The 14969-nt window shown below is 45.9% G+C and overlaps 1 protein-coding gene across 1 annotated transcript; it reads left to right on the top strand.

The window, feature by feature from the left end:
- Window positions 1–680: 680 nt before the first annotated feature.
- PLAAT2 (phospholipase A and acyltransferase 2) lies at window positions 681–14685 on the top strand. Its single transcript, XM_004051407.4, has 4 exons — window positions 681–742; window positions 3857–3965; window positions 9932–10200; window positions 14390–14685. Exons 1-4 carry the CDS (start codon window positions 734–736, stop codon window positions 14489–14491), a joined length of 489 nt encoding a protein of 162 aa, XP_004051455.1. The 5' UTR covers window positions 681–733; the 3' UTR covers window positions 14492–14685.
- Window positions 14686–14969: the final 284 nt, after the last annotated feature.

Below are 14969 nucleotides of genomic sequence, written 5' to 3'. Positions count from 1 at the left end.
GTCCCGGCAACCATCATTCCCAATTTGGAGGTGTGAATCTCAGTCTCTCTGGGGCTCCTCTCTCCTTTTTGAAATTTTCCCCCATGGTCTCTGTCTCTATATCCTCCCTTGCCCCCACAACCACTGGATCTTGCTTGTTCCACCTGAAACTTGGTGATTGTCAGCTGTGCCCCTGACCACACTGCCACTAAGTCCTTCTCAATCTATATCCTGAGCTCTGATTCCTCTTCTGTCTGGCTGATTTTCATGCCGCCTTGCCTACTTGATATGTGCTCTGCCCCTGTTTGAAGACAGGGAAAATTTTACATGAACTTTGATCGATGTTCTGTTTTTTTTTTTTTTTGACTGAGTCTCGCCCTGTCGCCCAGGCTAGAGTGCAGTGGCACGATCTCTGCTCGCTGCAAGGTCCACCTACTGGGTTCACGCCATTCTCCTGCCTCGGCCTCCTGAGTAGCTGGGACTACAGGTGCCCACCACCACGCCCAGCTAATTTTTTCTATTTTTTAGGAGAGACGGGGTTTCACCGTGTTAGTCAGGATGGTCTCGATCTCCTGACCTCGTGATCCTCCCGCATCAGCCTCTCAAAGTGCTGGGATTACAGGTGTGAGCCACCGCACCCAGCCTATGTTCTGAAATAGTTGTATATGGGCTGGGTCACAGGGAAAGTGAAACTCAGAGCTAATTTAAGGCTGGACACAGTCAGCAACACACAAGACATCATCTTGAAGGAAGGATGGCTTTGGTAAGTCCCCAGAAAGGGTTTTAAAGCTTTGATTTGAGGAACAACCACCCTATTAGTGATGATTATGTGTGTTCTCCTTGTTGGTCTACAGCTCTGGCATGGAGGGCACATGGGCACATGCTGTGTTCTGGGGGTCTGGCTCTCTCAGACACTGTGGGAAGGAACCACGGTGCTGGGTTATGACCCTGGAGGCTCCCCAGCCTCAGCTGCTGCATGGGGTCTGGTTCTACTGTGGCCAAAGTTTGCATTTATGCTTTTCCAAGCCCTCCTCTGGCCACACTCCCAGTGGCTCTGCTAAGCCTCGTGAAGGCAGGAATGGTGGGCTCAGGGAGAGCAGCCCTTGGTTTACCCCACAGGCCACCTCCTCTGTCACATCATCCTCAGTGGGTGGGATGAGCTGGGGAGGGAGGGTCCAGGGAAAGGGCACCAGCTGTGTGGGTGGCAATGGGGGCTGTCAGAAAGGGCTCTGTCTCCCTCGCCTCCAGGCAGGGCCAGTCCCTCTACTTTCCCTCCTTCCCTCCAATTCCTTCTTAGGTTCCTTCTTCCTTTAGACCCAATAGCAGCCACATTTCCCAAGTGCTCAGGGGTCCAGACACCATGCTAAACACTTTTATTTAATCCACACCAGGTAGTTAATAAGCAATCCTATGAAGTAGGCATAATTACTGCCAACTTCACGGATAGGAGGAATGATATACTGGTAAGTATTAGAGAGGGGGCTGCCCAAAAGTCAGAGAGGGAATTCGAACTTAGGAGGGTCTGACTCTAAAGCTTCAACTTAAAAAAGAAAGAATGTATTTAATTCCACGAGAAATATGTGAACACATTCACTTTGTTTGAAAAACCGAAACTCTAGCCTGGGCAACATAGTGAGATCCCATCCCTACAAAAAATATTAAAATTAGCCAGGGATAATGGTATGTGCTTATAGTCCTAGCTTCTTGGGAGGCTGAGGTGGGAGGATCACTTGAGCTGGGGAGGCTGAGGCTTCCTGCAGTGAGCTGTGATAGTGCCACTACACTCCAGCCTGGGTGACAAAATGAGATCATGTCTCAAAAAAAGCCAAAAGCCAAAAACCAAAACTATTAGCATAAAAACTAATGTCCCCTTTGACCATCCTTCCCATCTGTACAGCCTTTCCCCTCTGTACAACCTGGTGCGTATTCTTCCAAATATTTTTCTGTTTTTGCATACATATATGGCTACCTTACAAGTATTGGTTTGTAGCTTTGGGGTTTGTTGTAGTTTTAAATTGCATTCCGTGAGGACAATTCAGTTAGGAAATGCTCGAATCTTTTCCTTTATTTACCAGCTTTTGGAATAATAGGGTGATTCTTTTCCATCCTCCAAAGATGCCTAGTGTTTTTTAAAAATATCCTTATGAACACGTGGGTTTTAACATATTTGATGTGTTTCAGTTTGTGTACAGTTATTTTTATTATTATTTTTTTGATGCTCAAATTGTCCCTTATTTGGTCAAGTTGACTCTTGACCCCTCTAGTCAAAGGCTTTACTTTTTTTAAAATTTCAAGGTTCTGGGGGGGAACATGTGGTATTTGGTTACATAAATGAGTTTTTAGTGGTGATGTCTGAGATTTTGGTGTACTTATCATCTCAGCAGTGTACTCGGTACCCAATGCGTAGTCTTTTTTTTTTTTTTTTTGTGATGGAGTCTCACTCTATCGCCCAGGCTGGAGTGCAGTGGCACGATCTCTGCTCACTGCAACCCCTGCCTCCCGGGTTCAAGCAATTCTCATGCCTCAGCCTCCCAAGTGGGTGGGATTACAGGCGCCTGCCACTATACCCAGCTAATTTTAGTATTTTTAGTAGAGATGGGGGTTTCACCATGTTGGCCAGGCTGGTCTTGAACTTCTGACCTCAGGCAATCTACCCATCTCGGCCTCCCGAAATGCTGGGATTATAGGCGAGAGCCACCACACCCAGCCCCAGTGTGTAGTCGTTTATTCCTCACCCACTCCCACCCTTTTCCCTGAGTCCTCAGAGTCCGTTGTATGATTCTTATGCCTTTGTGTCCTCATAGCTTAGCTCCCACTTACGAGTGAGAACATAGGATGTTTGGTTTTCCATTCCTGAGTTATTTCACTTAGAATAATGATCTCCAATTCCATCCAAATTACTTCAAATGAAAGGCTTTACTTTTAACTATAGCTCCTCACCAGACTTTGAGTTGGCTGGCACTCTCACCACCCTCGGCAGCAGTTCAACTCCTTTGTGGCTTGGCTCAGCTGAGATAGGGGGAGGAGGGGTGCTGGCTGGCACCAGAGAATACCGGAAACAGGATTTATGTGGCAAGGGCTGTCTCCCATTCTGGGTGTGGCCAGGGCAACATTCCTCGCACCTATGCACCGTCCGGAGGGGCACTGCCCTACCACCAACTCCAAACACACCCTGCCATCCCTTGCTTTAATTTTAGCCTGAGCTCAGACTTCAGCTGCCCTGGGCTTGCCTAGGACATTCTGGGATGGTTAAAGGCATTAATGTTGGAAACATTCAGCCCTACCCTTCATTCCTGCTCTTCTACTTATTAGGCAAGTTACCTAACCTTCCTGAGACTCCATGTGCTCATTGTCAAGTGGGGGTAATGATAGTTTTCACCCAAAGGAGTGGTGTATAATGTGGGTCAAGTGTCCGCCTGCCTCTGACATGTTGGGCGTTGCAAGTCAGAGCTCTAGAACTTGTAGGAATCACTTGGGCTCAGGCTCATGGCAGGTGGCCCTTAAAGAGGCATTTTAGGCTTCCTTCGGAATCATGCAGTCACTAGCTGACAAAAACATACTCTGTGCATAAAATGCACTCACACTCAGCCTGGGCACATCACTCCATCACACTCCTGTGCTGCACATGCATGAAAATCTCCCTCAAAGATACTCTCTTCATCTCCTCCTTGTCCCCTGAAGAGCAACTTTTCAGTCCTGCAGCCCCAGTAAATGAAGGTGCTTCCTACATATGTGAGGAGTGTTCCCTCCTTCCTGTTTCCTGCAGGTGATGAGCACAGGGAATCTGCAGGCTGAGCTGGGGCTCCTTGCAGGTCAGGCCCTAGAATGTTTCCTGCAGATGGCTCACCTCTGCCTGTTTCTGGTTTTTCTGTTGCAGGCCAGACCAAGACCGAGACTTGGAGACCTGATTGAGATTTCTCGCTTTGGCTATGCACACTGGGCCATCTACGTGGGAGATGGCTATGTGGTCCATCTGGCTCCCGCAAGTAAGGATGGGTTCTCTTTTTAAGCACAAGGGTTGAGATCAAGAATGTGAAGAGATGCACAATTACGTGCTTGTCCTCACTTCAGGGTCTAGCAGAGTAGGCACTCAATACATAATGCTGAATGAATTGTGCTTTTTCCTGCTAGATGTAGCAACTGCTATTCTTCTTTTGCAGTAAATTGGTGGAGAGACTATTGACCTTTATTCCATTATAGAGTGGGGTTCAGTCTGAACCAACTCACTGTACTTGGTGAGCATCCCTCCGTGGGATCTCCTGTGTATTTGTTGTTGTGGAGATACAAGCAAGAGTAAGAAGCAGTTGCTTCCTTCAGATAGCATACAACTGAGCATATAGTATAATGGAAGGAGCACGTAGGCCTCCCAACTCAACAGAACCAGTTTGGAATTGTGGCTCCTCTGCTTACAGACTGTGTGCCTTGAGCATGCGGCTTCACATCACTAAGTTCAGCTGCACCTTCTACAAAGCAGGGATGAGAATCCCTATGTCCTGCCTCATGGAGGGATGAAATGAAGGAAGGTACAGGAAAGCACTGGTGCAAGGCCTAGCCAGGGGCTAAAGCAACCTCCCTTTCCATCTGAAGCATCATGGCGTCAAAGAAAATGCCAAAATACTGGAAACTACTCAAGTGCGAGACAGCAGGGGGTTGGTCAAGTAAAATAGATATACCTGTATATAATGGAGTGCTATACAGCCATTAAAATAGTTGTACAGCAGATGTATATATACACATCTATATATACACACATAGATGTATATCTATCTACATATATAGACATATTTATATACATGTGTATAGATGTATATATATCTACATATACAGATGCTCTGAGTTTCACTTTCCCTGTGACCCAGCCCAAGTTTGTATGTGTATATGTACACATACAGATTTAACTCTTTTTTTTTTCTTTTTGAGACAGAGTCTGCTCTGTTGCCAGGCTAGAGTGCAGTGGTGCAATCTCGGTTCACTGCAACCTCTGCCTCCTGGGTTCAAGTGATTCTCCTGCCTCAGCCTCCTGAGTAGCTGGGACTACAAGTGCCCACCACCATGCCCAGCTACTTTTTTGTATTTTTAGTAGAGATGGGATTTCACCATTTTGGCCAGGATGGTCTCAATCTCTTGACCTCGTGATCCACCCACCTCAGCCTCCCAAAGTGTTGGGATTACAGGCGTGAACAACTGCGCCCAGCCCAGATATAATTCTTATAGAGATTGTCATGATGAGTCAGTGGCTGCTGACAAACATTTAAGACTCTTGAGAGAATACAGTGCATAACACATATTATCAATATGACTAATAGGAAGATATGTATATGTACACATACAGACTTGGGCTGAGTCACAGGGGAAGTGAAACTCAGAGCATTTATATATGTAGATATATATGCAACTCTTTTCAAGAGTTGTAGAAATACTGATACTTATATATGTATATATACACATATATGTCTATGTATAGATGTGTATATAAATGAAATCAAATCAAGCTAGAGAAATTTAAAAGGCTTGTTGCGTATACAAAGGAACAGTTCTCGGATCCAGAGACTTTGAACTAAAATGACAAGAAGCTTGGCTCACAGCAATGACAGCTCAGTTTATAAAGTTATATAAATGAAGAAGTACATTGTTTTCTGTTGTAATTGACTAGAGACTTACATACTTTTAAGGTAGCAGTGCTGCATAAGCTTACTTATTTGTATCTGAGTGGTGAAACTGTGAGGTCATGTTGACATGTGCCTTTAAACAATTTGGATATGCCCTGGTTACTAGGTCCAATTACAGGCTATAATAGGCTATAGGTCTACTTTTTCCTCCATGTTTTTGGGTGAGAAAAGCCTGATTGTTCCATTCACAGACAAACATGTAGAGGGCTTAGAATAGTTGGGGAGTCCTAGTGTGAAAGGATTCTGTAAAGCCCATTTAAGTTCAGTAAAGGTCTTCTCATGTTTTATTTCCCACGGAAGAAGTTCCTCAGTGCTATTTTTGGTTAGTTAATAGAGTGAAGATGGCTGGGCACAGTGGTTCATGCCTATAATCTCAGCACTTTGGGAGACCGAGGTGGGTGGATCACTTGAAGTCAGGAGTTCAGGACCAGCCTGGCCAACATGGCAAAACCCCATCTCTACTAAAAAAAAATTAAAAAATTAGCTGAGTGTGGTGGTGCATGCCTGTAGTCCCAGCTACCTGGGAGGCTGAGTCATGAGAATCACTTGAACCTGGGAGGCAGAGGTTGCAGTAAGCCAAGATTGAACCACTGCACTCCAGCCTGGGTGACAGAGTGAGACTCTGTCTCAAACAAAACAAAACAAACCATCAAATCTCATGAGATCCACTTAGTATCATTAGAATAGCATGAGGGAAACCACCCCCATGATCCTATTACCTCTACCTGGTCCTGCCCTTAACATATGGGGATTACAATTCAAGATAAGATTTTGGGTGGGGACACGCCAAACCATATCAGGGGTGTTCCCAGTGTGTCAATATTACTGAACAGGCTACTGTTAATACTCTCCACAAGCCTTCTGGCATACACAAAAAAAGAGAGTGGAGAGGCCAATAGAGAATAATTTGGGCTCCAGGACTTGCAATATCCTGCAAGCCTGAGGAATCCTCTAAGTTGTCTTTCCGTTACAGGTCAAGGATAATTTTGGATATTATTTATTCTTTCTGGGCACAGAAATATTCCTTTTTTAGATAAATTATGACCTAGATAATGAACCATCTCTTATGAAAGTTGAAGCTTATCTTGAGAGATCTTATAACCCTTATGAGCTAGTTGTTATAAGAGATATATTGAGTAAATTTCTGAGTCCTCTTTAGATGAGGAACACAGAAACAAATCATCTACATATTGCATTTCTGGGAAATTTCAGGGGTTTTAAATTTTTATGTAAAACTTGTGAAAAGTATATGGGAGCCTCAGTAATACTGTCCAAGTATGCTGTTGACTTCTCCAAGTAAAATTAAAGAAATACTGACTTTACCTGTCTACTGGGATGCTAAAGAAAGCAGAGCATAAGTCCACAATGTTGACATAAGGATAGCTTAAGTTTTGTTTATGGTTACAGCTAGCATTTTGGGGAAATTTTCTCTTTAACTGTGTGCATGTGTTTAGTTTTTAAAAATTAGATTTATTTAAGAATAGTTTACAAATAGTAAAATTTATCCTTTTTAGGATGCAATTCTATGAGTTTTGACAAATGCATATGACTATGTAGCCATCACCATAATCACCATAATCCAGTTACAGAATAATTCCCTAATGTTCTCTGTTCAGCTGAATCCATGGTTGGAGTGGCCCCAAAAGTGGTGTCAGGGGAGTTTCTTCAGGGGACTGTCCCCAAAAATCCTGAGATGGGGCCAGTTCGGATTCCAAAGAAAGAAGCGCTAAATGCCAGGCTGATCAGTCCAAAGCATTTATTAGGGGAACTTGTATGCAGAGGGCTGAAGTGTTCTCTCACTGGACAGCAAGACAGTATATGTTCTTCCCAGGAATGTCTGGAACAAGGTGGTTGGGTTATGAGGTTTACATGAGGGTTTAAAGAATTTGGTTCAAAGCTGGGGCTAGTTTCTATGTGCTTAGCAACACATTTGCTCTTTCAGTGTTTCATGCAAAAACCTAAACAACTTTATCAGTGCCTGGGAATGAACGTTAAAGGCTCCAGCTTGGGTTCAAGCCTGCAGAGGGCAACACACAGCTAGCCGGGTCACAGAGTGTCAAGGCATTCTGTATTACTCAGTCAGGACAATGAAAGAAAGTGGGGGAAAATTGGGGGACACTACACCTCATTCCCCTAAAATTCTCCCATGCCTCTTTGTTGTCAGCTCCCATATATATGCTCACACCTCCAGCTCCTGGCAAGCTATGGTCTTTTCTCTGTCCCTATAGTTTTGCCTTTTCCAGAATGTCATATAAGTGAAACCATACAGAATGTAGCCTTTTGTGTCCAGTTACTTTAACTTCATGCATTTGAGGTTGATGTGTGTTGTAGCATGTGTTAGCACTTTGCTCCTTTTTATTGCTAAATAGTATTCCATTGTATGGATGTACCACCATTTATTTATTCATTCACCAGTTGAATGACATTTGGGTGATTTTCAGTTTTTTACAATAATCATTAGAGCCACTATAAATATTCCCATGCAGGCTTTTTTTTTTGTATATGTGAACACAGATTTTTATTTCTTCTGGGTATATACCTAGGAGTGGGATTGTAGGGTCATACGGTAAGTGAATATTTAGTTTAATAAGAAAGTGGCAAACTGTTGTCCAAAGTACCTCACCAGCAATACAGGAAAGGGTGCTATCTATTGGGGAGAAGGAAGAACCCCATCCCAGAACTGAGAGACTGAGGGGCAGGAATGGGAGAGTGAGAGGAAGAGGGGAAAGAGAGGGGCCTGGGGGAGACCGACAGGTGGAAATAGGAAGTGAGATGTTGGAAGACTAGGGGCAGAGATAGGAAAACTATGGGGCAGAAAACAGAATCTTAGAAGCCAAGAAGGGGAGACATTGGGTTAGGGGATACAAAGGGGTGGAGATGGAGGAGACAGTGTATTTTTCTCATGAAAAAGAATAAATTATTGGTGACATATTTTTATACCTGTATTAATCTTGTTTCCTCCAGTTCCCCTTCTTTTTAGGATCTGCAGTCTGTCCAGGCAAGACTGGGTGCTACTCCTCTGTTTCTCTCCTTGGCAGAGGGTCTCTCTGGTCCTCATTCCTGCTCCTGTAGCTGGAGTGAGCTGGGACCAAGACATTTGTTTAAATGTCCTTTTGAAAAGAAAATAAAAATCAGTAAAGGAAAGTGTGAATACACACGTAAGTTTAGAAGCTGGTCATTAGATAAACTGGCTGTTCAGAAACTGACATTACAACAGGCTTTCTCTAAGCTGGGCTGCTTCTAGCAGGGTCCATTGTAGACTCCTGGGTCCATCAGGCCCTCCCTGAGGGGTCTGGGTGCTGTCACTTGGCCACTGTTTCATTTCAGCTTCCCAGGAGTCTGGGGTCCCCTTTAGAGGCCAATTGGAGAATTTAAAGCTAGAGGGCATGGACATCCCCTGGCCTAGTTCCTCTAATTTGAAAATGATGAAACCAGGGTCCCAAGATGAGAAGGGCTTTTTCTGAAGACACACAGTAAGAGAGCCACGGCCAGGACCTGGGGACCCTGGATTCCTGGGACAGGCTTCTGTCTTGTTCAGCTGTTTCCTTTCCTACTGTTTCAAAATGCCACCCTCACCTACTGGAGCTCCCACAGCACTGGCTCAGGGCAATGGGTGACATTTTCTTTTCTTTACCTTTTTGGAGACAAGGTGTCACTCTGCTGCCCAGGCTGGAGCGTAGTGGCACAATCACAGCTCACTGCAGCCTGTAATTTCTGCGCTAAAGCAATCCTCCAGCCTCGCCCCTGGAGTAGCTAGAATTACAGGTATGTGCTGCCATGCCCAGCTACTTTTTAAATTTTTATTTTTAGAGACAGGAGTTTTAGCATATTGTGCAAGCTGGTCTCCAACTCCTGGCCTCAAGTGTTCCTCCTGCCTTGGCCTTCCAAAGTGCTGAGATTATAGGCACCTGGCCTGGAGTGACTTTTTCTAAGCCACAAGCTAGTGAGAGGCAGTTGGGACTATGGCCTGGGGCTCTTCTGCCTCCTCTCTTTGCCCTGTACCACACTGCCTTGACTGTTGACTCTTTCAGGTATATCTGAACTCATATGGTCCTTTAGAGTTCAGGTTGTTTACTTTAGAAATGAGGAAACCAGAGCTTAGGGACCGTCTCCAAAGTCACCCAGGCTTGGGTCTTCCCTGTTTTCAAGTTTGAGGCCAGGCAGGATGGACAAGTCCTTCCACAGCTGCTCCTCCTTGATGGTGCTCAGGGTGATGAGGCTGCTTGGCTTCCAGCTCTGAGCCCCCCAGGCCCTGCCCAGGACTGAACTCACTGTTTGCACAGGTGAAATTGCTGGAGCTGGTGCAGCCAGTGTCCTGTCTGCCCTGACCAACAAAGCCATAGTGAAGAAGGAACCGCTGTCTGTGGTGGCTGGGGGAGACAACTACAGGGTCAATAACAAGCACGATGACAGATACCCACCACTGCCTTCCAACAAAATCGTCAAGCGGGCAGAGGAGTTGGTGGGGCAGGAGTTGCCTTATTCGCTGACCAGTGACAACTGCGAGCACTTCGTGAACGATCTGCGCTATGGCGTCTCCCGCAGTGACCAGGTGCATCTTCAGCCTGCGTCCCCTTCCCAGGAGCCAGGCCACTCCCTCAGCTGCCAGAGGCTGGGTCCCTGCTGGGGCCAGGGTGGGATGAAAATAGACATGAGCAAGACAAAATACACATATTTGTGTACATGTTTTCTTCACAATCTTGGAGTTGCACATTTAGCTCATTCAGTTAGGGAAAAATGTCTTCCATGTAGTTTAAATAGCCAAGCCAGGTGTTATTGTCAAACCAATCAGCCTAATCAGGCTTATTTTGACGTTCAGAAAAAAACTGACAATTTTTCAATTCAAATGAGTGTGTTAATGCACAGTTCCATGACAACCATCTCACTTTAGAATTCTCATTCTAAAGCAGCAGACAGATGAGGCAGGAGCCTCAACGTGGTTGCATATTCGTTTCTGAAGCCCTGTTTGTTTAGGAGCAATGCATTCTTGAATCCTCCCTTACTGGTGACTAGGAGTGTTTACACCTTGGCCTGTGCACCGTAGATTCAGGGTGTGGGAGGATTTAGCTGTTCTGTTGTATGATAGGAGAAGGAGAGGTGATAAAAAGGGGAGATGGGCAAGGAAAATCCACAACTTCTGGAAACAAGTACCCCAGGAGGGAGCCCACGCTATTAACTGAGAGACTGCCAGGCCATGCTGGGCACTGGGGCATGGTGGGACATGCTCTGGTACTCAGTGGGAACCCTGCTGACAGGGTCTCCCCTCTGTTGAGCTGAGGAGGGTAGACCTAGCTGTGGATGGGAGGGGTGTCGGAAGGGGATTGGGGGTGGGCTGCCTTATCATACATCTAAAAGCTCTTCTATAGGCTGTGCAGAAGCCACAAAATCAATCTGGAAGACCCCAATTTTAGGAAGTGGTTGGCCCTCTGCTATGCTTCTGAGGGGTCAGAACTCAAGCCAATGGGGAAGACTCAGGGGAGGCAGTTTTATTTAGTTTGTCCCTTGTCCTGGAGCCTCTCTTGTTGAACTTCATCTCCTGCAGGTCACCCAATAACTTGCCTTTCTTTCTTCCTCTCCCTCCTTCCTTCTCATCTGACTCTGTCTGGAAAGACTCTCCTCTGTCTGTCTCTAGCTCTTGCTCTGTAAGAAAGTGGACTTGTGAAAGCTGCAGGACTCTTGGCACACAACAACGCCATCCAGCCCCTGCTCTAATAGATGACCAAGCTCTAGCACTGCTTCTAGCAAAATAAGGCTGTGTCCGTAGGATGACCCTAGCCCCCTGATAAATGCCTGCCTAAGAAAGCTCTCTGCTGCCAGGAGAATTTACCATTTGTTCTAACCAACACCTGACAAAGACCCTGACCCTTTCTTAGACTGTTTATTAAAAAGGACTTATAATTATGAATCTTTCCTCTGTCCCTTTGAAACTTAGATACAGTCATCTCTTGGTATCCATGGGTGGGGGAGGGATTGATTCCAGGACCCCCTGAGGACACCAAAATCTATGGATACTGAAGTCCCTTGTATAAAATGGTATGATATTTGCATATAACCTGTGCATATCCTCCCATGTACTTATTTTATTTTCGAGACAGCACCTCACTCTGTCACCCAGGCTGGAGTGCAGAGGTGCTTCACTGAAATGTGATCTCACCTCATTGCAGCCTCAACCTTCCTGGGCTCAGGGGATCCTCCCACCTCAGCCCCCTGAGTAGATGGGACTACAGGCACACGCCACCACATCCGGCTAATTTTTGTATTTCTTTTTTGTAGCAATGGGGTTTCACCATATTGCCCAGACTGGTCTCAAACTCCTGGGCTTAAGTGATCCACCTGCCTTGGCCTCCCAAACTGCTAGGATTACAGGCATGAGCCACTCATAATTACTCATAATACTCAATGCAATGTAAATGCTATGTAAGTAGTTATACTGTATTTTAAAAATGTGTATTATTTTTTATTGTTCTTTAAAAATTTTTTTTTCCAAATGTTTTCAATCCACAATTGATTGGATCCATGGATGTGGAATCCATGGATATGGAGGGCTGACTGTATATCTCTTAGAACTCTGAAGTGTCTTCCTCAAGGACCTGAGAGCCAGTCCTTTGAAATATAATCATCAGGAAGGATAGAGCCTCTGTCCCCAATCTCCATGGGAGGGTAGAATCCTAACTTTGATAACTGCCAGCTAGCAGACACAGCTGGCCTCATCGCATATTCAGGGACTAATCCTTTGTAATATTTCACCTCCCTGACTCTACTGAGCCCTCGCTCACCGGTCTCCCTACTCCTCCATCTCCCTTTACAATGTCAGTCACCTCTGCACAAATTGGAATGGAGCTCAGCTCTTTCCCTGCTGTCAGTAGAGATTGAATCAAATCTGTTTTTGCTGTCTTAAGTTATGTCTGGCTTTGTTTATCTTTGACACTTGGAAACAATTCTGAGTGTATTTGAATAAAATGGTTCTTTTTCCCCCTTTCTTTTCCCCAGTCACTCACATGCTTCAAATTCATTGATACTCCACAGAAATCTGCTGTTTGGTCACTGGTTTAAATACTTGCTTCCCTGTCTGTGAAGGGCTTAAGTGCCCCTGTTGGGAAGTCAGGCAGATCTGAGCCTTGTCACTTGTCAGCTGTGTGGCTTTGTGTGAGTTCTTTTTTTTTTTCTTTTTTTTTTGAGACATAGTCTCACTCTGTCACCAAGGCTGGAGTGCAGTGGTGTGATCTTGGCTCACTGCCACCTCTGCCTCCTGGGTTCAAGCAATTCTCCTGCCTCAGCCTCCCAGGTAGCTGGGATTATAGGCACACGCCACCATGCCTGGCTAATTTTTTTTAGTAGAGACGGGGGTCTCACCATGTTGGCCAGGCCGGTCTCGAACTCCTGACCTCAGATGATCTGCCCACCTCAGCCTCCCAAAGTGCTGGGATTACAGGTGTGAGCCACTGCCCCTGGCCTTTGCGTGAGTTCTTTACACTGTCCATCCTCAGTCTTCTCCTCTGGAAAGTAGGAATTAGAATCACTACCTCCTAGAGTTGTCAGGCAGATTAAAAAAAATACTGGGCCCGGAGAGTTCGCAGCACAGTGCTGATATCCAGAAAGCAGCCATTCTCACAGTTTTCACTCCCACCCCCCACCCCGTGTTGTTTCCCCCAGTGGCTCCAGTGCTAGTCTCTCAGAGACAGTGGCCCAGGCAGGGCAGACCCACAGGATCGCAGCAGACTGTCTCGGCTAGCTCCCAAAAGCTGTGCCGAGCACACCAACCCTTGGGGGTCGGCCTCACATCTCTGTGGTTTTTTCAGAGTTTCTTCTTCCTTTTGCAGAACCATTTCCTGCCAGCACATAAGTGAGACAATCTTACTCATTAAAGCACACCCTCAATGCTCCTCATGGGCCAGCATTTGTTCAGCAGATGAATTATGAGTGCCGACTCTGTGCCTGGCAGTGGGATCATCACCTGGGACATTGAGACCAATCCAGGCGAGCTCCCTGCCCTCAAGCCTGTGTAGTGAGAGTTCCCAGGGCTGATTTCCCAACTTCATATCTGCCTCAAGGGCCCCAGTCAGCCAGCCCTGACCTAGAACACTGGGGCACTGCCCCTCTGTCCTTGCTTGGGGTTTATTATGCTTTTTGCTTTAATTATTATTGTTATTTTTTAAGACAGGGACTCACTTTGTCACCCAAGCTGGAATGCAGTGGTGCAATCTTGGCTCACTGCAACCTCCGCCTCCTGGGCTCAAGTGATCTTCCTGCCTCAGCCTCCTGAGTAGCTGGGACTACAGGTGTGCACCACCTGGACTCAGCTATTTTTTTTTTTTTTTTTGTATTTTTTTGTAGAGATGGGGTCTCACCATGTTGCCTAGGCTGGTCTTGAACTCCTCGGCTCAAGCAATCGGCCCATCTCAGCCTCCCAAGGTGTGAGGATTGCAGGTGTGAGCCACTGAGCCCGACCTATTATGCTTTTAATACCCACAGGTGCATCTGGTTTTCCTCCTTTGACTCTGTGTATATCACGCCTATGGCTTCATTCTTCCATTCATTCTGTGCCCACCAGACATCTCCACTCCTCTTTCCTGGGTGGCCTGACCTCTTGGCATCCCCTCTCCCAGCCAATATTTGTTCCCTCTGTGATTCAAATGAAGAGGACTGGGCCAGATGAGTCTTTCCTGAGCTGTAGTTTCCTGGTGTATGTATCGTGGTCCTGCCCTGATGCTGAGTGTGCTCTCCCTTCTCTTCTGCTGCAGGTCACTGGTGCAGTCACGACAGTAGGTGTGGCAGCAGGCCTGCTGGCTGCTGCAAGCCTTGTGGGGATCCTGCTGGCCAGAAGCAAGCGGGAAAGGCAATAAATCCAAGAAATTGTCCCAACAACAACCAGTTCTTACGGAGGAATATTATTTAGCCAGCAGGAATGGAGTTTGTTTTACTGATTTTACTGTTTTGTGTTCATGAGTCTTTATTTTAATGGAGTTAAAAGCATAGGAAAATGTATTTGGAAATGCAGCTTAGTATTAATTCTATTAAAGACACAATTGGGCTCTGCTATGGACTGAATGCTTGTGTTTCTCTCACACTCCAAATTCATATGTTGAACTCTAACCCACCTGTGGGATGGTATTGGAGGTGGGGTCACTGGGAGGTAATTAGGTTGTGAAGGTAGAGCCTCTAGGATGGATTTAGTGTTCTTATATGAAAAGGAAGAGACTAGACCGGGCACAGTGGCTCATGCCTGTAATCCCAGCACTTTGGGAGGCCAAGGTGGGAGGATCACCTGAGGTCAGGAGTTCGAGACCAGCCTGGCCAACGTGGTGAAACCCCATCTCTACT

The sequence above is a fragment of the Gorilla gorilla genome, chromosome 9 (assembly GCF_029281585.2).
Source record: "Gorilla gorilla gorilla isolate KB3781 chromosome 9, NHGRI_mGorGor1-v2.1_pri, whole genome shotgun sequence".
Classification (NCBI taxonomy): Eukaryota; Metazoa; Chordata; class Mammalia; order Primates; family Hominidae; genus Gorilla; species Gorilla gorilla.
This window is presented reverse-complemented; position numbering and strand designations above follow the sequence as displayed.